The 24,780-nt window shown below is 40.0% G+C and overlaps 6 protein-coding genes across 8 annotated transcripts in view; 3 read left to right on the forward strand and 3 right to left on the reverse strand.

Annotated features, from left to right (window-relative positions):
• osa (trithorax group protein osa) overlaps positions 1-1,232 on the reverse strand; it is a 32,619-nt gene extending 31,387 nt beyond the window's left edge. Inside the window, exon 1 of the mRNA XM_070217411.1 lies at positions 850-1,232. The gene's annotated coding sequence lies outside the window, so the exon portion shown is untranslated. The remainder of the gene's footprint in view (positions 1-849) is intronic.
• An 888-nt stretch (positions 1,233-2,120) lies between these two features.
• LOC108068652 (UDP-glucosyltransferase 2-like) lies at positions 2,121-3,888 on the reverse strand. The gene is made up of 2 exons (XM_017158347.3): positions 3,618-3,888; positions 2,121-3,516 (listed from the first exon to the last, which is right to left on the reverse strand). The coding sequence occupies exons 1-2, from the start codon at positions 3,862-3,864 to the stop codon at positions 2,219-2,221; spliced, it is 1,545 nt and encodes a 514-aa protein (XP_017013836.2). The 5' UTR covers positions 3,865-3,888; the 3' UTR covers positions 2,121-2,218.
• Positions 3,889-4,282: 394 nt separating this feature from the next.
• On the forward strand, positions 4,283-9,662 carry Pxt (chorion peroxidase). The gene is made up of 8 exons (XM_017159054.3): positions 4,283-4,551; positions 4,887-5,677; positions 7,251-7,677; positions 7,741-8,068; positions 8,131-8,305; positions 8,368-8,526; positions 9,067-9,386; positions 9,447-9,662. The coding sequence occupies exons 1-8, from the start codon at positions 4,386-4,388 to the stop codon at positions 9,511-9,513; spliced, it is 2,433 nt and encodes an 810-aa protein (XP_017014543.2). The 5' UTR covers positions 4,283-4,385; the 3' UTR covers positions 9,514-9,662.
• Positions 9,663-10,910: 1,248 nt separating this feature from the next.
• On the reverse strand, positions 10,911-11,571 carry Atg8b (Autophagy-related 8b). The gene has a single exon (XM_017158379.3). The coding sequence runs from the start codon at positions 11,432-11,434 to the stop codon at positions 11,072-11,074; it is 363 nt and encodes a 120-aa protein (XP_017013868.1). The 5' UTR covers positions 11,435-11,571; the 3' UTR covers positions 10,911-11,071.
• Positions 11,572-12,175: 604 nt separating this feature from the next.
• On the forward strand, positions 12,176-21,473 carry Lgr1 (Leucine-rich repeat-containing G protein-coupled receptor 1). Of its 3 annotated transcripts, XM_070216798.1 has the most exons (18): positions 12,177-12,369; positions 15,031-15,487; positions 16,092-16,246; positions 16,314-16,388; positions 16,451-16,528; positions 16,979-17,053; positions 17,125-17,190; positions 17,257-17,325; positions 17,390-17,464; positions 18,684-18,801; positions 18,869-19,230; positions 19,290-19,442; positions 19,906-20,051; positions 20,121-20,349; positions 20,417-20,612; positions 20,675-20,871; positions 20,932-21,124; positions 21,223-21,473. In XM_070216798.1, the coding sequence occupies exons 2-17, from the start codon at positions 15,167-15,169 to the stop codon at positions 21,110-21,112; spliced, it is 2,496 nt and encodes an 831-aa protein (XP_070072899.1). In that variant the 5' UTR covers positions 12,177-12,369; positions 15,031-15,166; the 3' UTR covers positions 21,113-21,124; positions 21,223-21,473. The 3 variants fall into 3 exon arrangements, with proteins under 3 accessions (XP_070072901.1, XP_070072899.1, XP_017013746.2); XM_017158257.3 differs by having other exon boundaries at positions 20,932-21,473; XM_070216800.1 differs by lacking the exons at positions 20,675-20,871; positions 20,932-21,124; positions 21,223-21,473 and having other exon boundaries at positions 12,176-12,369; positions 20,121-20,357; positions 20,417-20,505.
• A 605-nt stretch (positions 21,474-22,078) lies between these two features.
• LOC108068671 (uncharacterized) lies at positions 22,079-22,833 on the forward strand. The gene is made up of 2 exons (XM_017158391.3): positions 22,079-22,264; positions 22,333-22,833. Exons 1-2 carry the CDS (start codon positions 22,109-22,111, stop codon positions 22,540-22,542), a joined length of 366 nt encoding a protein of 121 aa, XP_017013880.2. The 5' UTR covers positions 22,079-22,108; the 3' UTR covers positions 22,543-22,833.
• Positions 22,834-24,780: the final 1,947 nt, after the last annotated feature.

A 24,780-nucleotide genomic window follows, 5' to 3' on the forward strand; every position in this document is an offset into this window, starting at 1 on the left:
CGATTTATTTTCTGCCGCGTACGGTGGGCAAATCGCAGTGCGTTGACAACCCTGCCGCTTGCGCTCTCGCAGTTTGAGCGCAGCCACTAACTCGCTCTCGCTGGCATGCTCTCTCTCTCTCGCTCTCTCTCTTTTCACATTTGGCGGCTACACACGCACACGCCGTATCCCTTTCCGTCTCACTTGCACTTGCTAGCCAGCCAGGCAACATGCATACGTCGCTCTCGCTCGCTCTCTCGCTTTATTAGTTTCTGTGTGAAACGAATGAAACGGGCAGCACAGTAATGATTTTTTCGTAATTATTTTCTATGCCGATTTTTCGCGTTTACACAGCACTGGAATGGAATGGCATGGCCAAGGGGCACTCGTCTCACAATTCAAATATATTTCTCAGATGCGGCAATTGTTTAACTTTTCTTTCTCTTTGGAGAGGGGGGAGAGTGGGGCTGGGACTAGCTAACGTTTGGGATTTATAAATAATTGCCGCGCCTGCTTGGCCGCGTTTGTTGCGCGTTCACTTTTGCCGCTGCCGTTGCCTTGGTGGGCTCATTGCTTTTTTTTGTTTCTTGCGGTTTTTCGCCAAGTGTTGATGATGATGATGATGCAAGGATTCGACATCCAATCATTTGCATATGTATACACACACTCACGCACACACACACACACAGACACAGCCTCCAAAGTGCATCGTCGAGAGGAGAGAGAAACTGAATTTTTCACTCGCCCTCGGGCGAAAGTCCGGCGGCAGATTGTTGTTGGCCAAGACTCAATATATATATTTGCGGGGCTTTGGCTTTGGTTTTTGGGGCTTTTCTTAACCAGAAATCTACATACACGCACACCACTTACACATAGAAGAATATTCACGCATTGACGACCGTCCACAGACTGGCTATATATACTAAAAACGAACTCGCGTGAGAAGACAGGGACAGGGCAGCAAACTCGGTATACGAACGGAACGAAATGAAAACGATTCAAGAGTAGTAGTGTATGCAAGTCTTGTCTGTCTGCGCCTGGCGTTCTTTTTTCTATCTTTTTCTTTTGCTTGGGGCGCTGCCAAAACGCTGCTGCGGCGGCCACAATCACACGCGGCTGATCGCCAGTTTTGCCCTGCACAGGCTGCACATACTTTTCACTTTTAATGCGCTGTATTTCACTTAATTTTCGAACAAATTCGCAGCATGACGAAGAAGCGAGCCTGTACAAACGCGATAGTATCGATATAATATCTGCTTTTGCGATACACCCTATCGGGGCTTAGTTTCGATAGGGCATGCACAGGAAAGAATCGGTTTAATACTCAGATTTTTTTTATTGATAAATTATATTTAGAGTATTTAATTTTATCCTGATATTCTAAATTATATTCTGTTCGGCATTTTAATGTTTTAATTTGCGAGTATCGATATGTAACGAAAATACGAGCTGACATCGATAGCGGTTTCTAACAGCCCTGGGACGCCATCATTATTGCGGTTCTTTTATCGAGGTTGAGTTTCGATAGGAAGCGATAGCTTTAACTTTATAATTTAGTTTTTGAATGCGTTTTCTGTATACATTTACGAGATTTAAATTAAGATTTAGTACGTTTTTTTTTAAATGTTTGATTCTACGCAAAAATTTTATAGTAAACGAAAATATGAGGAATTATCGATAACATTGTCTTGTTCCGTTGGGAAGACAATATATTCGGGCATTTTGAAGAGCAAAAAAATGGAATACTTTACTCATTAAAATGTAGGTAAATAATTTAATTATTTTAATTAAAGTAAATTTTCTAACGGCAATATGGCGGTTCAGAGTGACAGTTCTGTGGTACGGCAACGCTACAATGGCCTATCGATACCTCGATGTTGCGCTAACAGTACGCAGTTATCTTACAGCTGTTAGCGGCATTCAACTGCTTGAAAATAACATGTTGAACTGCTTTATACTAACGGTTTTCTTATTTTGAATATTTAAAATTTAAACAGTTCAACTTTTAAAACAAATGTTAAAGTGCTTAGTTTTACATACTTGGGATTTTAGTAAAATAATTTACGTTTTGAGACTGGTCACACAGTATATTATTGAATTGTTTTTAAGTGCCGTGTTTATTATTTAGATGTGGCATTAAAATCTCGGTTACAAAATAACGTTGCAAGTTTGATTATGAACATTGAATATTTCTTTTAACTGCAAGGATATATAAACTTCGGCTTGTTGTTTCTTAATTTTACCTTTCCTTTAGCTTTTTAGCTTGCGCACTATGTTTCCACAGAGTCTTTCGACATAATTTAAGGATAATCACCGCAACCAAAAGGGGAAGTCCCAAAAGCACAGCCAAGGTGTCCAGGCTGTGGAGTTGAATGAAGGTGAGATCTCTGGAGGCAGCTCGAAGGTGTGAAGCGTCCTTGTGCCTGATTACATATTCCGTCCACCAGATAGCCCGTTCGAGAGGTGACTGCGGTTGATCGTGATACCGCGCGGAAATTTCCTGCGAGGCCTTGGCAAAACTTGGGTCGCTTAGCAGAGTTTGAATGGCGTGTTGCAGATCTTTTTGCTTTAGATTTTTCACATCCAACGACAAACCGAAGCCCATTCTCGTGGCCCGTAGCACATTCATGTGCTGATCGAAGTAGCAAGGCAATCCCAAGATGGGTTTGCCGAAATACACACTTTCAAAGGTGCTCAGTTGTCCGCCGTGGGTGATGAAGATCTTGACATTCGGATGGGCTAGGACATCTGCCTGCGGGAACCACTTTCTGATCATCACATTTCCAGGCTTTTCCGGCCACTCGTCGTTGTCGAATTTCCACAGCACTCGCTGTTTTAGCTTTCCAAAGGTTTCCAGCAGGGTTCGCTGTGTTTCCTGTGTCAGATCTGCGTACTTTACATTTGATCCCATGGAGAAGTATATAACTCCCTGGGGCGAACCCTCAATGAACTCCTTGATATCCTTGGGCAGGACTTTTGGCTCACGGTTAATGTGCAGTCCACCCACTTCTATCATGGTGGGCAAATAGGGTCGCGGATTACTCAGCGAGAAGTGCTGGCCTATCAGAACCATCGCGAAAATGTTTAGAACCTCGACGAAGGTTTGCTTGGCATTGGGAAAGTACCTGTCATACATTTTCTGCATGGCAGGCAGGTGAACCAGATGGCGATGTATCTTTTCCACCAAGTATTCATAGTGATTTAACAAGCGCTCCCAGAAGGACATTCGATCGGTGCGCGAAGAGGCAACTAAAGGGCTATATGAGATGGGTGAAATATTACCAAAGGCCTCATCGACCCGGTGATCCGTTCCGAAACTGAGGAAACCAGCCAAGGTGGCATTGAAATGCTGGGCCAGCCCATATAAGGCTTCTATTTGCTCCATCTCGACCAAAACCAGATCGAAGGTTTCTCCAGATTCCAGCAGCTTTCGGACACCCTCGTTATCCAACATTATCTCCGTGAATTTTACCACAATTTTATCCCAAGCGTTGAGTACTTGCCACAGAAAGCTCTCATTCAGCAGTTCCATCATTTCTAGGGGTTAAATATACAAAAGAAATATTTTTAAAAAATTTATAAAACCAAGACATGACTTGAAAATGAGTTATTGCAGTAAGAAGTTTTGAAAAAAAAACCTTCACGGTGATCGTGCGCTTTATAGGCCTCTATAAATGTCATATTCGGTGTTTCCGCATTCCTGAACGTATTGATCACTGTCACTTGGTGCCCTCTGGCGGCCAGTTCCCTTAGATAGGTCTCCAGAAAAATGTACTGAGAACGACCAGGAAAAGGAAAAGTGGCCAAGATTTTTGCACTATCCGTCGGCAAAGGTTTCGAGCCCAATGCGCAAAGCACGCAGGCGATCAAGTAAAATACTCTCATAGTATCTCAACCAGCTCACTGGAACGTCTGACTAATTCGTTTGCTTGCTCTACGCATAATGCAGACTTAGCTTTTTAAATATTTCCGATAGCAATCGAGCTTTTTTTGGAAAAAAAAACCGATAAGTTGGTGTTAGATATCAAGCTTTACTAAATTAGGTGTAGTACCCTACTAAACTTAGAAATACTTTTAGATTCCGTTACCTTTATATACTTTTTCTCTTATCTTTAACCTGATTTTGAACAACTAAACCAAATTGCATTTTTAAAATAATTTGAATGTCTTATTAACAGCACACTGCTTGCTCTTAAAAGCATTTAAAAAAGGTGCGCCTAACAGCACGGTGTTAACAGCATGCTAAAAATTTATTGGCGTTGCTATCGAGTATATCTGACATCGAATATAAAATGGCGGCATTTTAAAGTTTCATTTGACGCCGTTAGATTGCGAGTTTTTTTTATTAATATCTCTATAGCTTAATTAAATCAATCATAGCCCGCAAATGTTAATTTAAACGCAAAATGAGTCGCATTTGGTTTATTTTGGTGCTTTTATTTGTGACCCAATTGGGCGAATCACAGGCGGCGGTAGTTTCCGTGCGCCAAAACCGTTTTAATGAAGTTCCAGATCTGCAGACTCCGGCGCCAGTGGCTAGTTCTACGGAATCCACTAAGAAAACAGAAACAGGTGAATTTTTGGTTAAAGAAATTAATATAAAATGATTACCTTTGAACTTTTAAAATGGCGTAGAAGTTAAACGGTACTTCTCTCGCTAAGCTCTTTTGCTCTCGCTCTTCTTCCTTTGCTCTCTTTTGTAACGGTCTTTGGAACTATATTTGTCTTTTCTTACACTGAAAAAAAATTTAATCTTTATGTTTTTATAAATCAATTTAAAATTTTCAGCTTTATCATAACAAATACTCAACTTCAAAAAGATCGTAAAATTCCATAAATCGTAATATTAAATTACGCATCAAATACATTTACATATTTTCTAAAACAACATTTTTCTTTATGTGTAGTTACCAGCGGTCTGCTGAAAAAATGTCTTCCCTGCAGTGACGGTGTGAAATGCGTGCCGCAAATCCAATGTCCCGCCCACGTTCGCATGGAAAGCCACGAAAAGCCGCAGATTTGCGATCTGCCGGCTGGAAAATTCGGCTACTGTTGCGAGACGGGACAGAATCACACGGCCCCAAAATTGGAGGAAACCTCCGCCAAGGAGCGTCGATCCGGAATTCCCACCATCCTGCCAACTTCGGTTTTGGATGAGGCACGTCGCAATTTCGAGCACCTGATGCACGGCATTGCTCAGATTCCTGTGCGCCGAGGTTTTCCGGCCTTTTCCCACGGCCTCGTGTTCCATTCGACGGCCAAGGATGATCTGCACAACTTTGCCATTTCGAACAGTGCCATAGAGCAGGTGATGACCACCCAGTTGTTTGGCAAGAAGGAACAGGTGCCCGTGGACGATTTCATCACCAACAATGTGCCCGTCAAGTTCACGGAGACCCCGTTGGCCCAGCACTGCCAGCCGCCTCCGATTTGCAGGAACGTTCGGTCGTTTTATCGCAGCTTGGATGGCACCTGCAACAATCCCCTGCCACAGCGGTCGCTGTGGGGCGCTGCTGGTCAGCCCATGGAGCGCCTGCTGCCCCCCGCCTATGAGGATGGGATCTGGACACCGCGTGCCCACTCCTCCGACGGCACTCCTCTCCTTGGCGCCCGCAAGATCTCACGCACCCTGCTCTCGGACGTTGATCGTCCACATCCCAAGTACAACCTCCTCGTGATGCAGTTCGGACAGGTCGTGGTAGGTATCTGATCAGGCTAGTTGTCATAAAAAGGTTAAACATGATGATACACAGAATTCTTATAAATTAATTGTAAGGGAAATTTTGACTTTTTTTTTACATTTTGGGTTTTTAGTTATTGTTATTACTTTAATATTGTGCAGAATTTGTTCTAGGTACTCTTATTTCAGTGCTGCCATTTTGTCCTTTTTCCGGACAGATCTGTCCTTTTTTTAACGGCTTTATCCGGAAAAAATTTCAAACATCCCCTATCCGGAAATCTGTCCTTTTTTCAAAAATAAGGTTTTGAGTGTTATTTTTGCTAGTCGAAAGTGTATAAACCTGTTTTTATATGCTAAAATGCCTTTCTAACCATCATTTTTATAGTTCGGCTCTTAAAAAATAATTTTTTTTACAAATTATTAAAGAGACGTAAAGCAGTCGATGGATTTTCTTTATGGTACGATTTTTTCTGTAGCAAAAAAAAGAGGAAAACACTTTAAAAATTTCTCAATTTTTACTCTCTGCTTTTTTGTCAGAAAAAAATTTCAACGACTCTTATTCGGGTTTGACGCAGATTAAATTTTTTTGTATTACCAATATAGTTACTTGAAATGCTTTTATTATTTTAATAATTTTAGATTATTACGTATACGCACAAAAATTTACCATGGTAAAATGATCAAACAAAGAAGGTTGTGAGTCGGGAGCAGTAGATCATTACATAATTGAATTTTATTTAAAATCCATTTATACTAAGTAAATATATAACCCATTGGTAAAAACAGAAAAATGGAGGCGCATTTACTTTTGTCCTTTTTTTTGTCCTTTTTTTAAATTTTTTGTCCTTTTTTTCCCTGTTTTTTGTGGCTTATCTGTCCTGTTTTTCAAGCTAAGCGATGGCAGCACTGTCTTATTTATCATTATACCCTTGCATATTGTTATCAGTCAGAAGTTTACAACTCAGTAAAGGAGAGTTTTCCGACCCTACAAAGTATATATATTCTTAATCAGCATCATCTGTCCGTCCTTCTGTCTGTCCGATTCTACGCAAACTAGTCTCTCAATTCAAAAAATATCGGGATGAAATTTTCCAGATATCTTTTTTCTATTTCAGTTAGTATATAAGTCAGAACCAGCCGGATCATACAACTATATTATATAGCTCTCATAGGAATAATTGGAAAAATTTTGGTTACAAAATTATAACTTCGGTGCTTTTTGACATATAACCTCTTACGCTAAGAAATAACAATTTTTTATATTTTTCTAATTCTGAATATATCATATTGCTGTTATAGAAGCGATCAAAAAATTAATGGGAAATTATTCGTTGGTTTTTATTGTATTCACTTCTACTCTGGGATATGACACTTTTTTTTAGCATTTTAGAATTTTGAATTAAATTTAACAAAAATCTGAATTCTATATTATTGTTATAGGAAGGATAGACAATTTAATGTCAAAATAATACGAAATTTAACATTTTTGAATTTTTTATTTAATAGGGTATAAAAGTTTCGGCTGGCCGATGCTACCTTCCTTTCTACCCGCATTACGAAAATTTCAAAAACGTTTTGATTGTATTTTTAGGCCCACGACATTTCACAAACCGCTTCGGTGCGTCTCGAGGATGGAAACCTGGTGCAGTGTTGCTCCGCCGAGGGAAACGCTGCCCTGAGTCCTCAGGAAAGTCACTTCGCCTGTATGCCGATCCACGTGGAACCGGATGATGAGTTTTTCGCAGCTTTTGGAGTGCGTTGCTTGAACTTTGTTAGGTTATCCCTGGTGCCCAGTCCCGATTGCCAACTGAGCTACGGCAAGCAGATGAGCAAGGTGACACACTTTTTGGACGCCTCTCCTGTTTATGGATCGAGTGATGAGGCATCTCGTAGCCTGAGAGCCTTCCGTGGCGGCCGTCTGCGAATGATGAATGACTTTGGGCGGGATCTGCTGCCGCTGACGAACGACAAGAAGGCCTGTCCCAGCGAGGAAGCCGGAAAGTCCTGTTTCCACTCGGGTAAATCACTTGCAATGCCTTAAATAATTTACTAAAAATTGTTACCTACAACTTAATTTTCAGGAGATGGACGAACCAATCAAATTATATCTCTGATCACCCTACAAATTCTCCTGGCTCGCGAGCACAATCGTGTGGCGGGCGCATTGAGTCAACTAAATCCTTCAGCCAGCGATGAGTGGCTTTTCCAGGAGGCTCGACGCATTGTCGTTGCCGAGATGCAGCACATCACCTACAACGAGTTCCTGCCCATTATTATTGGGCCGCAGCAGATGAAACGCTTCCGTTTGGTGCCACTGCATCAGGGCTATGCTCACGACTACAATGTCAATGTGAACCCCGCCATAACCAACGAATTTTCGGGCGCTGCCTATCGCATGGGCCATTCCAGGTAAGAAAATTAGATTACTTCCTAAATTAAATTTGCTATACATTTTAATACTTTGCCTGCAGTGTCGATGGCAAGTTCCAGATTCGCCAGGAGCACGGCCGCATCGATGAAGTGGTCAATATTCCGGATGTGATGTTTAACCCTTCGCGGATGCGCAAGCGCGAGTTCTACGATGACATGTTGCGCACTCTATACAGCCAACCGATGCAGCAGGTGGACAGCTCAATCAGCCAGGGAGTAGGGATTACCCTTCATTAACTAGTGGAATGTGGTTTGCTAATTGGTTTTACCCTGAGCAGCTCAGCCGTTTCCTCTTCCGTGGCGACAATCCATTTGGACTGGACCTGGCTGCCATTAACATTCAACGAGGACGCGACCAAGGACTGCGTAGCTATAATGATTACTTGGAATTGATGGGGGCACCCAAACTTAAAACCTTCGAGCAATTTCCCAGTGAGGTGGGTGTAATTTTAATCAATTATGTTGAAGAATTAATTACACTGTGCAGCATTTTAAATGCTTTTTAAATTTACCTCGATGTATTTTTGGATTCGTTACAAATTCCCAAGTTAAACTGCGTTTTCAAAAAAGTTCCCCGATCTATTTATCTTTCAAACCCCATACTTAGAATAATTTTAGGATTTTTATTAAGGGAGAAACAAATAGAGAACATAGTCAAAAAATATAAAAGCATACAGCTGCGGTCAAAATAGTAGTAGTGTTGCCGCCCTGTGTTTTTAAAAGTTTGTTGTTGTCACTTTTCTTATCCAATTAGTCTTATATTACAATTATAATTAATAAAATATTACCAGGAGAATATAAATTACAACAACAAACCTTTAATAACGAATCCAAAAATATAGCCTCCATCGAGGAAAATTTTTGATGCTGCACAGTGATACTTTTAAACTATTTTTCTAACTTTTTTATTCTACAAAATTATGCTTTCAATCGAAAAAGAACATTTTCATTCTCTATTCCATTTATATATCTTTTAGATTGGCCAGAAGCTGTCCCGCGTTTATCGCACCCCAGACGACATTGACCTGTGGGTGGGCGGCCTGCTGGAGAAGGCCGTCGAGGATGGAGTGGTGGGAGTGACCTTTGCTGAGATCATAGCCGATCAATTTGCCCGCTTCAAGCAGGGCGATCGCTACTACTACGAGTACGACAATGGGGTTAATCCTGGCGCATTCAACCCTCAGCAGTTGCAGGAGCTGCGCAAGGTGACGCTGGCCCGCTTGCTATGCGACAATTCCGACCGTCTCACTCTTCAAGCGGTGCCATTGGCCGCTTTTATACGAGCTGATCATCCTGGGTGAGTAAAGTATAAAGTGACCTGGGCGATTTCTTTAGTGACTTGCTTATTTCTTTATAGCAACCAAATGATTGGATGTGATGATCCCAACCTGCCTGCTGTTAACTTGGAGGCATGGCGCACTTGAGTTAATGTTTTAAATTCATTTTTAATTTATTTATCGAGTTTTTAAACTGTATTTATATGGGCGAATGTTCCGCCGAATTGTATATCCCCGTTTTATGTAACTGCGGCTCAACAAAGAAACCAAAATAAAGCCGCGATCGATAAAGCTGATTTCCATTGCTAATTAAACGCAAATTTCTTTGTCCCCGAAGAATATTTTTTTTATTTTTTAATCTGTGCCTCTTTCTGCCTTTTTCTCTGGCCCGCTTTTTGTCCTTTTTGGCATTACATATTTGATTGGGTGACAAATATTTACACCAGATAACCCAGAAGTTGTCGATTATTTTCGGCATCTCACTAATTTCTTAACTCAATTGACTCTAATTTGTTTTGCACTTCTGTTACTGTTATGATATATGTATGTGAATATTTATATGTTTGTTTCTGGCGTAGATTCGCTTTGGATTATCTAGTCAATTAGTGGCTGTTCGCATTTGTAAATAACATGATATGCAAATATCAAGCTAAATTAAAATGTATAACAGAATATTATTAAATGTCTATATCAATTCCGCTCCATTTCACAGTGAGTTGTGTGTCGACATATGTCTGTGAAGTCTTGTTTAACCTTAGATATTCGTTATTTGAGCTTCTATTTTTACAATCTTTACGTAAGTCATGTGAACTAATCAGTAACGGAAAATATACGCCGTTTGTAATCTGGGCTGGCACTTGAATAGCTTAACCATTCAATAAATTCTTAGAACCTATCAAATTTATTATTTAACTTTCCCATTTATTAGAGAGCTCCCATAAATTTTCCAAATTTTAAACTCGAATTTCTGGGTAATTTCTGCGTTTACGACACGATATGTAGATTAATACGATAAACAAAAGCTAAATTTAAATAAGACCGAAAGTTGTGGGTGTCTGGTGGAAGAATACCTGTACCATCAGTTCGTATCTATATTTATTTAAAAGTTTCCTTCGCTAATCCATGGGCACGATGTCAATAAGTTTGTCAAACAACTTTGTTTTGATGCACCACCACCACCCAAAATCCAACCAGCTCGGCCGAGTGCCTCCGAATTTTTATTGCATGCTTTCAGAGCACAGAGCACACTTTTGCCCGATTTAAACTGGTTTTATGTCTCATATTTTCACCAATTAGTGAACTTAAACACACCATAACAACAAAAGCGATGCCTCCATTTAATTTGTCGCTGCTCTGAATGGGACGGGCCATCGATTTGTGAATTATAATTAAGCCGTAGCCGTGAGTTCACTAGATGTTTTTTTACTTTTTGAGCGCTTCAATTAATTTTTGTTTTTTCCAGAGACCGGCGAGACCAGAGGCAACGCAAGGGATTAGCAAATGCGATCCCCTTCCATCGCCGGGGGAAGCACATACTGCGATAATTATTTTACCCAGCATGGGCCACGATGACGACGTTAGCTGCTGGTTAGCTGACTAGGACCAGTCATTCTTTATTGATGAACTTGCCAATGGCGAAATGTGGCTAATGTGACAATTGAAACTCAACCGACCAGCAAAACGATTAGGCGGTGCAAACCCGCGTCTATTGACGTCCGTAGACGTTCTCATCGGAATAGGAAATGTACAGGAAGTAATCCTTGTCGAAGTGCTCCTGGTACAGGGCTCCCATGGTGGCCGAAGTCGGAGGAATCACATTGTTAACGAAGAAGAAGAGGGCGTCGTCGGGACGCAGATTGATGCGCTTCCGGATGAGGAAGTAGAACTGGCCCACCGTCAAGTCGGCCGGCACCAGGTACTTCTTCTTGTCCAGCTCGATGTAGCGCGTCTTCGGGGCCTTCTCCACGATAACGGGCACACGGTCCGGATATTTGCGCCGGATCTTATCGCCTTCGTTGCGACGCTTGTCGAACGTGTGATCCTTCTTGTACTGAAAGTGCATATCCATCTGGGCTGTCTGGTGTACGAAACGAAAGGAGCGAAACGAGGGTTTTCGTTTTGGATTTGGTAGGTCTATTTTAGCTGCCGGTTTTGGTTGCTAGCAAGTATGTTTTCTCCGCTTCACTACGCAGCTAGCTTTGACAGACAAGGAAGTGCCTTCTAGTCTCTGAATTGTTTAGAATTGATTAGAATTCAGTATTTATTAGTCAGCAGTTAAGGTCACTATTGTGAATCTTTCGAAATCCAGCTTACAGGATTTTAAACTAGGGATCTTAAAATTACGAATGATTCAGTTTTTGAGGTGATCAAATTTAAAACCTAACAGTGTCACCCAATGACACCAATTGTATTGAAGGGCCATAGTTAGTATCATATTATCCAATCCAAAGGAAACAAATATATTTTAACGTACCTTTTTTCTAAGAAAAAATTAATAATAATAATTTTTTTAATTATTCAATCATTGGATTGTTTTTCGTTCAGGGTTTTATTACGAAACAGTGTCACCCAATGACTCAAATTGTATTGAAGGGCTATAATGAGATGCTCCTCAAGGCTCAAGGCTCTGATAGTACTGACCACATAGTTCCGTTCAACAAGTGTGTGTGTTGGGCCCCCAAAGGCGAAAGCTTTCACCTGAACCGACCGCAACAGCAGTGGAATACGCAAAGCTAAAGCAAATATGTTTGGTTCCGTCGTTACAGGCTGCTCTGCTCGTCGCTCGGACCAGCTCTTGAGCTCTCATTTCGCTATAGCTGCTGGAGCTGCTCGGTTGTTCGCGCTCGATGCCTCGGCTGCTCGTCGTCGTCCCACTTCCGTCGTTTGAAAATATTTCGTGGTTCAGTGGCTTCCGGTTGGGCGAAGGAAACAATCCCTTTGCAACAGGTGAATTCACCATTTTACGCCGACAACTAGGAAAAATCCAAAAAATCATCAGTTCCGGTGAGCAACATGGCCAAAAAAGCCTTTGTGGCTTGAATTGTTTACAGAAAAGAAAATCGGAAAATTATCGCGGCTGTGCGTGTGCTAAAAATTGCCCATAAACAACAACCGCATGACCAAATTTACTGACAACGCTCGGAAAATCCATTATAATTCTGTATTTATTCGCCCATGTGATTTCACGATCCCTCCTTTCGGCGGTGAATGTGAGTGTTTGTGCAAGCCTTCGAATAAAATTATCAAAGTCGGTTCCGCCCAAAAATCCATTCTCGATTTTAGTGGCGATAAGCTATAAATATGGACAGCTAATCTATGTGTCTGTGCCGGAGAATGTACAAAATGTACATAGCAATTACTAATTAAACTCACGGGTGCGAAACAATTCCCCAATTGTATTCCGTAATCTGAAAAGTAATCGGACTAATGGCTTTGATAGAGTGCACTGGAATATGCAGCTCTTGCTACTTTGCTCAACTTTGTGAGATGAGATGAGCTGAGACTTGAGACTTGATTGAAATGGACTGATTTTGTGATGTGATTTGTCATTCGACTGAGTGTCGGTATTACCATGTATCCGCTAATAGGTGGATATTAATAGACTTCAAGATTCAAAGCGATTTCGTTATAACTTTGGACGAATACCATGACTGGCAGCGCATTTTCAAAACATTGATATTAAAATTTAATTAAATTCAAATTGCAATTTGCAGCCAACAGACCACCGAAACAGAAAGTTTCTGCGGCCACTCAACTAGAACATTCTAATTTGATTTATATGGACATTTTGTCGCTCGAAAAACTCATACTAACTTGTTTTATAATGCTGTTAATGCGGTAATTAACATTAATTCGTTAAAAACGACACTATGGCTTCTGACATTAAAACGATGTTCATTGGGCCGGAATATTTTGAATTCCTTGCAATTACAATTAATGGCTTGGATTACTCCGTTTTATGTCCGCTATTCAAAGATGCAAGAGCAAAAAAGAAAAACCAATTAGAGCAATTAGTTAAATGGAAAGCAAAACTTTGTTGGTTCGACTTCTTGTGCGTCAGACTAGATTTAATTCAATTGAGGACTGCTAACTATTCGGTCTTGATTCGAATGCAAATAATCAGCCGAACTGCCAATCAAACAAAATATTGTGTAAATAATTGACTTAACTCATTTTCTTGGCTTTGTCGAGAGCAGAATGAGAGATGTTTGTATACTCCAATGATTTTTATTATCGTTTTGTAAACCCATTGCGTCATTTGCACTGGATTTTCTTGTAGATTTTCAAACGGTCGCCTAAATATGTTGGAAAATATGTTGTAAATGCCATTTTTTGCGTTTACTTAAACTTTCAAAATGCAAAAAAAATTTTAAATTTTAAAAATTTTAAATTTTTTCGGACAATCCATTAAAAAGTTATGACCAAAAATTGAAACAGCCGCTAGATGCCGCTAGTAGCATCTCCCTTTAGCTGAGTAATGAGTATCTGATAGTCGACTATAGCATTCTCTCTTGTTTTTATTATCGTTTTGTAAACCCATTGCGTCATTTCCACTGGATTTTCCTGAAGATATATCAAGATATATCTGATAACATTGGAAAATATGTTCATTTGTCCACGGCCAACCGTTGCCATTGAATTCCGGCACAGGTTCACGGTGATTTTGGCGCATTCCGCCGGAGGTCGCCTAGCCAAAGGTGCTAATTAACTTTTTAAATTTTCCCTTCACGAGGGCAGAGATAGCCAGATTCAGATTGTGCACTCTGGCCGAAAGATCGCGGCCATAAAGCTAGCTGGAGCACAAGCGAGAACAAATATTTGTTAATTAAAAGGCACAAAACATGGCACACACCTGTCGGCAGTCTTTTTGAGGTATCAGATAAGCGGGGAGAATCGAAGTAGTTGGGCCCAGAGCCTACGCATATACTATATAGACCCCGAAACCGCGCTCCCAGGCAATCTGGGTTTATGATATTACTAATTACGCGAAACTGAATGTTTCAATTAGCTGGTGAGAACTAAAATTAAGCACAAACAGAGAGCCGTAAGGCGTCATGGCTCGTGGGGGCATTCAAAATAAATTTATATAGGGCCGGGAAACGTGATATGATACTATTGACAGACATATAGACTGCGAGCGCGTTGTCTAAAAATAATGCAATGGGTTAAATATGAGCTTTATGCCTGCGATAACATATGTTAATTAGCAAACTCCACTCGATTCCATCCACCCCGAATATTTGCTTTATTTCTGTTTGCCCCCCTGTCTTTTTTCCGAGTCAGTGTCCTCCTGCCGAGTATCAAGTGTGATTTGATTTCCTGCCACCGGCTTCAGGCTTCACTGTAACCGAGTAACTGTGGTCGTTTGTCCACCGACTGATTGCCCAAGAAATTTGCTGCGAATTCTCTTTTGCCGATTTCGATTTTGATTTGTCGTTCGCTTTTGTATGGATTTGAAAATCAATCAAACACGCGTCCGCGCCTCAGAACGTGACTGTCCAATTCACGACATGCCAAATATCTGCGGATCAGCCGGGAAGGCAGCGAATCGTTTGCTCTCGATGCTATTTAACTTTATCATTCGCCAACTGAACGGGCAGCTTGATGGCTTCATTACGCAGTGACTAAATCGAGTCTCCCACTCCGTTTCATCCCCAACAACAGGCCATCCACAAGATGCATAAGCGCATCCAACAAGCTAATTAGAAGTGAGACTGCGAAAAAAAAACAAGGATATTTGCTGAGGAAATGAGCCGCCCATTATGTACTTAGGATCGTTCGGCGGAAACGACAGAGAGCCATGGAAAAGCACACTAGCCTGCCCCGGAAGGAGGCCAGCGAAAGCTCAAGGAAGGGCCTGAAGTGTCTGTCATTGGAGTTCCTATTCCGCCTGCTCTTCCACCAACTGCTATTTACTTCGCTGTGCGGGCCACATTGCGTATACGCCACGAGTGCCGTCGGCGAGGCGCTGGGCGCGAGCAACTGTCACGACATCCTCCACGGATTCGATGTCTACCCCAATCCCACCGCCGGGGCGCTGGGTCAATCGACGGACTCGCCTCTGACCGTGACATTGCCGCCCTCCGGCTGGAAGTGTTGCTGCTGGAATGCAAGTAATCAAGTAAGTGACTGATAGCTGTACACTTTCAACTTAATTCTATATGCTTAGCGGCGAGGGCAGCAACTGATTGACCTCCAGTCGGGGTCTTAAAGAGAAATAGCTTATTGAAAAACTGGAAGATAAATGAAAATGCAGATATTACTTAATTAACTTGAATAGCAATAGAGAGATAACTAAAAATAAATAATGCTGATAAAAGTATAGGTACCATTTTCCAATAAAATTTTGTTGAAATACAATTTCCCAGTATCCTTTAAGCATTGAAAAGAAAAAAAATTCGAAGGAAGAACATTGGAAAGAACCCAATATTTCCTAGAAAATATAGATGCGCCCCGAACATCGCACATTTAGTTCAATATTGATGGTCGCAACAGCATGGAGTTAATATCCGAATGTTTTACCGTGCAGTCAATGCTGGCAATAGTTGATGGTCACAACTGCATGGATATAATATCCGAATATTTCACCTTTTAATTTCTGATCCCGTAGCAGCGCACATTTAGTAGAAATTCGAGGGGCACAACTGCATTTATTTTAGCTTGTTATATTTTCGAACCACATGAGCTCCTCCACCCACCTGTAGTAAATCCCATTCTTTTCGCAGATGGAGGAGGTGGAATGCCGTTGCGAGGGCGACGGACTAAACCGCGTACCGCAAACGCTGAAGCTGCCCATCCAGCGACTAACTATTGCGTCGGCGGGGCTGCCACGCCTACGCTACACAGGGCTGAAGGTCTACGGACCCACATTGTTGGATGTGTAAGTTACAGTGGATATATCCCTGGCCCACATATGTGCACACTTCTATTATCCCTTCGCTCGACAGGACCTTCACCGACTGCCTGCAGCTGGAACTGATACAGGATGGCGCTTTCGCTAATTTAACGCTACTGCGCACAATGTAAGGCCTGATTATAAGTGGCGGCTTCAATGGCCTTTAAGTGCCTATATTTATATTTCCAGCTACATCACCAATGCACCCAAGCTAACCTTTCTCTCTAAGGACGTATTTTTTGGCATTTCGGACACTGTGGAAATAATGTAAGCCATTTGTAATTAGCAAATCTCGCCTAGGGGTTCCTACCATATGTGCCAGATGAATGGGGGCCAAAGGCAATAAGCACGCACAGCTGTGTGATTTTATTTGGGACGGAAGTTGGGGTTTATGTTGTGTAATTTGTAGATATAGCACTTCATGCACACCCTTTGGGGGTCAGCAGCTGATTTGTGTTGAAGTAGAATGGATTTTTATACATGTTTACATGTTGCTAAAAGTAAATTTTTGCTTACAAAAATATTTAATTGTATATTTATTCTTTCCTGTATCTACATTATAGATTATACTTTGTGAAAAAAATAAAAAACTTTAAATGAAATGTGCGTAGGGAACTGGGTTTATAATCCTGTAAAGCAAAGCTCTGAAAATACAAGGGGGTGCTTATAACATTCTACAGTCGACATGTGTAACAATATTGCATTTTATTCCGACAGACGCATCATAAACAGCGGACTTACCAGAGTTCCGGACCTCAGCCATCTTCCTCCGCATAATATTTTGCAAATGATGTGAGTACAACAATAAACACTAATAGAATTATCTTTAATATTTACTTTACTATTATTTCTTTTTCTGCCAGAGATCTCGATAATAATCAAATCACTCGAATAGATACTAAATCCATAAAAGTAAAGACTGCCCAATTGTACGTATAAGCAACAACAAATAAAACAATATTGGAGTAATCTCTTAAGAAACCTAATCTTTATAGAATTTTGGCAAACAATGACATAAGCTACGTCGATGACTCGGCTTTCTTTGGCTCCAAGATAGCCAAACTGTGAGTATTTGGTCAATTTAGCAATCACACTAAATAAATATGATTAAAAATGATTTTTTTTAAGGTCGCTAAACGACAACCAAAAACTCGAACACATGCATCCAAACGCTTTCGATGGCATTATAGATATAACTGAACTGTAAGTATTAAAGAATTGTAATCGTGAAATGTTCGGATCCATGGGATGAATTAGGGGATTAACCACCTCACTCGGGTGTAAAGTGAAAGGGTGCGCAACAAAATGGCTTTGTTACCCCTTTGAACCATTTCACATTTTCTCAGTTTAAAATGATCAAATGATTTTAGCCAAGAAGGGATCAAATGGCTTTTGTGCTTTCGCCCATAAATCACACCACATAAGTGAAAAGTGATAGGAGGGTGGTAAACTGAAAACACTGTTCGAAATTTACTGAATCTTTGAGCTCCGGCTTGACGGTATCTTGTGCATTGCAGGCTGCTAGTTAGCATCGATTCTATTGTCCTCTTATTAAGTGGACTGCAGTCCAGTTAAAGGGGGAGCAAGGCAAAGACAATGAGCCAAAATGTACAATCCAAAAATAACTTGAAACATCCGACCTAGAGGGATGGGAACATTTGGTTCTACTAAATTTGTATTGAAACCCCCTTTTAAGTAGTTTATTAAGACAAAATCGCCATAAAAGGATTAAATGGTTCACACTCAGTGGGGTAGATAGGATAAAGCTGCCAGCAGTCAGCTTGAAAAACATGACAGATCCCACGAAAAAAAATAAAACATATGTATCTTCTTCCGCTTATTTTTAACCATTTAATTTGACCATACTTATTTATTTATGCGTATACGTAATAATGCAGTTTAATTTCGAGCCATTGCATACAGATGAAAAAAATTATTCCGCGACTGTACCAAGGGTAAAACTGAATTGAAAAAATTATTCGCCGAACTATTTTCTGAAAAAAAAACAAACTAGATTTGTTATAAGCTTATGTTAAATCCAAACGTTGTCCTTGATGTACATTGGTATGGACATTTAAAAGCTCCCATTTTCCTCACAAAATCTGAATTCGGACTTTTTCCACCTTTTTTGTGAAATGCACGCAAAACGATTTTTACAATTTTATTTAAATAAAGGTTAGACTGAGAATAAAACAAAACAGATTTATTTTTTTGTCACGACGCGACGTGAAGTCTGGAAAAAGGACAAAATGGCAGCACTGCCCCTGAGTGTGAACTATTTAATCTTCTTAAGGTGATTTTGTCTAAATAAAGGAAAGGAAAGGATAAATGTCCAATTATAATTGACTAAATTGCTTATCAGAAATATGAGCAATTAAAACAATCACAAGGTGTAGCATTTATTATTTGTACCCTCTTTCAGCGATCTCTCCAGCACTTCGTTAGTTGGCCTACCCTCAAGTGGTCTTCAGACCATCGAAGCATTGTACATTCAGAATACCCACACTCTGAAAACCATTCCTTCAATTTACAACTTTCGGGTGAGTCAGTGGTAATTTAACTTAAATATTTCTATTTACAACTCTGTTTTTTTCTTATTTCGTGAAGAATCTACAACGGGCCTACCTGACGCACTCCTTTCACTGCTGCGCCTTCCAGTTCCCATCTCGTCACGATCCTCAGCGACATGCCAAGCGAATGCGGGAGATTGAAAAGTGGCGGGAGCAATGCAAGAGTGATTCGGCTTCCCGAAAGGAGAGATCCACTTCGGAAAATGGCTTCGAAATGCCAGAAGACTTTGGTAGTTTTGGCAGCCCAGATGAAGCGACAACAGATATTGTACCTATCAAATTCGCTTCCTTCGACTACATGGCCGATGACACCTTGAACAAGGGAACTTTTCACGAGAAAATTACACTTGACCCGGCGGATGATATGTCAGCCGAACTGTGCGGAAATTTTACATTCAGGTGAGCGATTTACGGCTAATCGCTATTGTAGTCTGCTCTAAAGAGTTTATTTATTGCAGAAAACCGAATATTGAGTGCTATCCCATGCCCAATGATCTTAACCCTTGCGAGGATGTTATGGGCTATCAATGGCTTCGTATTTCCGTTTGGATTGTGGTTGCCCTGGCGGTGGTTGGCAACGTGGCTGTGCTGACAGTAATTCTATCGATTAGGTAAGTATCCAATTGAGCACTTAGAAAAAATATTATTATATAAATATATTTTAGTTTATAAATAACTTAATTTTTTCTATAAAGAAAAAAATTTGAGAAAAGATCAGATCAATTTATTCATATCATTTTGACATGAATAAAGATTATGTGTATCTTATTTTACATTATTTTTTCAAAAAATTCTACATTTGGAATTTTAAAATAGTATTTTTATAAATTTTATGAATATGATAAAATATCAAGTTGATATGTTTAATCCATAAATTTGACAAAAATCATATCGGCTTTTAATTGATATGAAATAAGGTAAAATTGGCACTATTTCATATTGAATTTTTTTCGGTGAAAGGACATTAAAAGATGTTTCAATCGTTTAAATATACATATTTATAGATATTTGTGAGAAAGATTTTCAAAACTTCTACTCTTTTTCCCGAGTGCTTATAATCTTTGTCCATTCCAGACCAGAGTCGACACCAGTGCCACGATTTCTCATGTGCCACCTCGCCTTCGCCGACTTGTGCTTGGGAGTCTATCTGCTGTTGGTGGCCTCCATCGATGCTCATTCCATGGGGGAGTACTTTAACTACGCTTACGACTGGCAGTATGGTGGGTGAACCGCTTTCTTGCTTTGAATTGGCTTTGATTTGACTATCGATTCTTCTGGGATTTCCACAGGGCTCGGCTGCAAAGTAGCCGGCTTTCTAACCGTGTTCGCCAGTCATCTGTCTGTGTTCACTTTGACCGTTATCACAATCGAGCGCTGGCTGGCCATCACACAGGCCATGTACCTGAACCATCGCATCAAGTTGCGTCCGGCGGCACTCATCATGCTGGGCGGCTGGATTTACTCCATGTTTATGTCCTCGCTGCCGCTGTTCGGTATTAGTAATTACTCGTCGACGAGGTGAGCAAGTAAATAGGTCGTTCTGTGACCGCCGCTCTAGGATAAACTGACGCCTTGGTCATTGCAGCATCTGCCTTCCGATGGAAAATCGCGATATATACGACACCGTGTATCTGATTGCCATCATGGTCTGCAACGGAGTGGCCTTCTCCATCATAGCCGTGTGCTATGCCCAGATTTACCTGTCCCTGGGTCGCGAGACACGGCAGGCGCACCACAATAGTCCGGGCGAATTGAGCGTGGCCAAGAAGATGGCCCTTCTGGTGGGTAGATAAACAAATTTATTTTAATGTAAAATGGCATAAAATCAATTAACTTCTTTCAGGTCTTTACAAACTTTGCCTGCTGGTCTCCCATTGCTTTCTTCGGACTCACCGCACTCGCTGGTTATCCACTGATCAATGTGACCAAGTCGAAAATATTGCTTGTATTTTTCTATCCATTGAACTCCTGTGCGGATCCCTATCTATATGCCATACTCACTTCTCAGTATCGCCAGGATCTGTTCACCTTGTTGTCGAAGTAAGTTATATTGGTTGCCATCTAAAAAGCGATTCTAATCGCTAACCCTTTTTCTTTCAGACTCGGTCTGTGTCGTCAGAGCGCTTTGAAGTACAAGGACAGCCTCTCCGGACATGCCACCACTCGATTCACCATCCACGGATCCATTCAGAGGCACGGTTCACTCACCTGCAAAATGCAGACGGTAATGGGCGCCACAGAGACACAGAAAATGCTAAAGAGCAGCGAGGATTATGTTTGAACCGAAGCTTGGGTATTGTGAATACACTCTTCTTCCCACCCCGTTGTGATATATATTATACATATACTATTAATTGATGCTCTCTCTCTTTGTTCTGCTTTCTGTTCCAGTATTGTTAGCATCCCATGATTACTGATATTTTAAACACATAAGTTTGTTTTTAGTTTTCTTGTTAAGTTCTCTTACTTAAGTTGTTTAGTCTAGTGTATACAGTCGTACCTAATAAAAGTATTGCTAATAGAAAAGAGCTTATCCCACAGTCAAAGTACATGTACCTATATAAATGGATGTCAAATAAGTGGATTTTACTCGATATTTGTATGTATGGATGTGTCCAAGTTATAAATGTTTTAATTGAATAGACGCCTAATATTTTAATGTATAAAAATTATTAAATTTATGTATATTAATTCGAATAAATAATGAAAATGTATAATTGTTTTTATTTTGGTTCACAATTTTAGCCTTTTCCATTTCAACTTTTTCCATGTGATAGGATAATTTAGTTTACGTTTGTCTTTACCGCTTGTTTATTTATAAATATGAAATTATAGTTAGGTGTCACAGAAATCTCTTCCAATCAAATTCGTCCCAAAAAGCGAATATCGGTGTCGAAGAAACCGTTCCAAAAGTAAGTAGCTGATTTAAAACGAAAACAATTAGTAGGTGTTGGAACAAGTGGTTCTAAAATCAAGGCAAATTTCCTCCGAAACTTATAAGTTTATAATTATCAAAACTATGGATTTTGTGGGATCGACGGTTTTGGATGGTTGGTTTTCACAAAACTGTCGACGGTTTTTGTGACACCCCCTAATGCAATTTTACATCACATTTTTCAAACGATTCTACACCGCCATTTGTAGCGCCATCTATGTTTCGTATCTTTCCATTTTAAATACTAAAAATGCCTTTCATTCAAGCGCAAAGTGCCAGGACGAGTTTTTCCATCCCTGGCGAACAGCTGACTTAAGAAAGGACCAAACAAGTAACGGGAAAATGATGCGTCCTGCGATATTCCTGGCAGTCTGTTCAATAATTTTATTTAAATTCGCCAATGGCTACAAGGAGATGCACGGACTGAATGGAAAGCTGTTCCCGAAGGCAGCGACCTTTAATTTCCCCGAGTACGCTTATAAGGAGACCAGCAAGAATGTGAGTTCTGGAGCATATTGATTTTTCTTGTCCACTTATCGTTTTAAAATGTCCAACCCAAAAAACAGGAAATAACCTACCATGAAATGGAGGTGACATGCGACCAGCACGCCCAGTGCATAAACCTTAGTCCCGTGGGCGTGGCTAAGATCAACTGCATCCGACAGTGCATTTCGCCATCCTGCTACAAGGACATCTACGCCTTCAACGAACTGGAGGAGGGCGAAATCGATGCCAGGCTGAATTCCTTCAAGGGCTGCGTCATCCAGCGCATGTAGCAGCCCAAGTTGTTCAAGGAGTGCTTCATCTTCAAATGGCTGGAATTCACTGGCATGACTTATTAAATGCAGATAATGCTAAAGGATTCCTGGCCACAGTCAATTGTGAGGATAAAACACAGAAATCTCTTCAAAATTCCAATTGTTTAAGACTTTCGTTTGAAATGTAGCCTAAACAGATTTCTGTAGTATGCCGAAAATGTAATGACCCTTTTGTGTCGTCTCTGTGATCCGAAGACGGTCTTTAATTTTAAAGCCAAATTTAGAAATAAACTTTTTTCACTGAAACAATTGATTTTTCATATGAGACTTTGAAGTTGAAACAGATTTCTGTAGTATGCCGAAAATGTAATGACCCTTTTGTATCGTCTCTGTGATCCGAAGACGGTCTTAAATTTTAAAGCCAAATTTAGAAATAAACTTTTTTCACTGAAACAATTGATTTTTTATCTGGGAATTTAAAGATGTGACCATACACTTTTATTTTCGAATTACTTTAAGGTCCTTTCGAGATTTTAAAATTGTTTATTTGCTTACTTATAATGATTTACTAAAACTAACAATAGAGTCGGAAATTTTCTTTAAATAGATAAAATATTTAAACCACCGATCTAAGATTATAAATGAAGAGTTCTTAACACAAAATTACTATAAATAATCGATTTCAAAACTATTTAAACAGTTAAAATTGTTTAATTTTATTTCACAGTCTATTTAGGAATAATTATGTAGTGTCCTTTACCAAAATGACGGTTACACAAAATTTTAAAAAGGAAAAATGAGTATATAATTGTTTAATTTACAATTTCAGTGGCAAAATAAAAGAACCTTACATTTAAATCCATATTTCTGCGCTCAAAAAGTACTCCTGGCTCTCAGCCAAACCAACTTTATCCCAACAGAATGTTTGATTGGAAAGCAATATACCAATTCAATTGCATGTACATTGTACATTGTACATACAACGACAAAGTTCAAGTGAAGCAGTGAAATTGTTGTGTTCAAACAGTTACAGCGGCAATTTCCCAAGGAAAATACCATTTGACTTTACGACTCTTGCGCCTATGACAGCAATTGGCGTTGGCTTCCTCCGATTCCCTTCGAATCCCTCCGATCCATCAATCTCCTGGTTCCTAGTTCCTATACGCAGTCCTAGATCAATCAAGCCAAATCAAGCGTGTTGTATAAATAAACTACTCACCCAACCACCCACACACAGAAAGCGACACCCACACAGGCACGCATATTTGTGCTAGTGCGGCGTTTAAGTTTAGTTCGGTAATTAAAAGCCAAATGCTCATAAAACGAAAATTTATTAGCATTGTCTAGGCGAGTGTGTGTTTGTGTCGAGCACACAAACTATGTCACTTGGCTGTGCGCGTGTAATACAATTGCACATGGAAGGGGCGTGGCATGGGCGGCAGGGAGAGATGAATGGTGGGAAGGGGGGCTGTTACATGTGGGTGTTGAAATCCCTATGGATTTTTAATGTGCTTAATTTGAGTGACAGCTCCAAAATGGGCACGATCGATTTCTGTGCGCTAACACGCCCTCCTGCCCCGCCCCCCATTGCAAGTGAATGTCAATGTCCATACACACACACATACACACGGAGAGAAAATGACTCCAATTGGCCATTCGGTTATGTTTCTGTATAAAAATAAACGGTTTTTAAACAAAACCAACTTCCCCTTTATTCGCAACCAACAATTTTAAATGGACTTTCAGAATATTTTCCAGCAACTTTTTAAGTAATTTTAAATCGGCAATCATAATATATTACATTGATATCATTGGTATTATTACATGCTTAAACATAACTAAGAAAATATATTTCTAATATGACATATGATTCTGAATATGACTAAGAGAATTATAAAGTTTTCAGTATTTAATAATTATAATTATAAAATAATTCTCTTACATACCGGGGGGTCACAGAAATTATTTCCAACCGAAATCCCTTAAAGTTCTTACGTGCATCAATGCAAAATCCAACCGTCTTCGGTTGGAAGAGATTTCTGTGACACCCCTGATTATATATTTATTTATTTGTTGTTATTAGAAATATATTTTCTTAGTTAGTTAGCAACCATTTCATTGGAATCAATGGTATGATTTTCTTACATGCTTAAATATAACTAAGAAAATATATTTATAATATGAAATATGATTCTGAAATAATAAGATATATGTATGACTAATAGCATTACAATGTTTTCAATATTTAATAATTCA

Source organism: Drosophila takahashii, chromosome 3R (assembly GCF_030179915.1).
Source record: "Drosophila takahashii strain IR98-3 E-12201 chromosome 3R, DtakHiC1v2, whole genome shotgun sequence".
In the NCBI taxonomy this organism is placed as follows: Eukaryota; Metazoa; Arthropoda; class Insecta; order Diptera; family Drosophilidae; genus Drosophila; species Drosophila takahashii.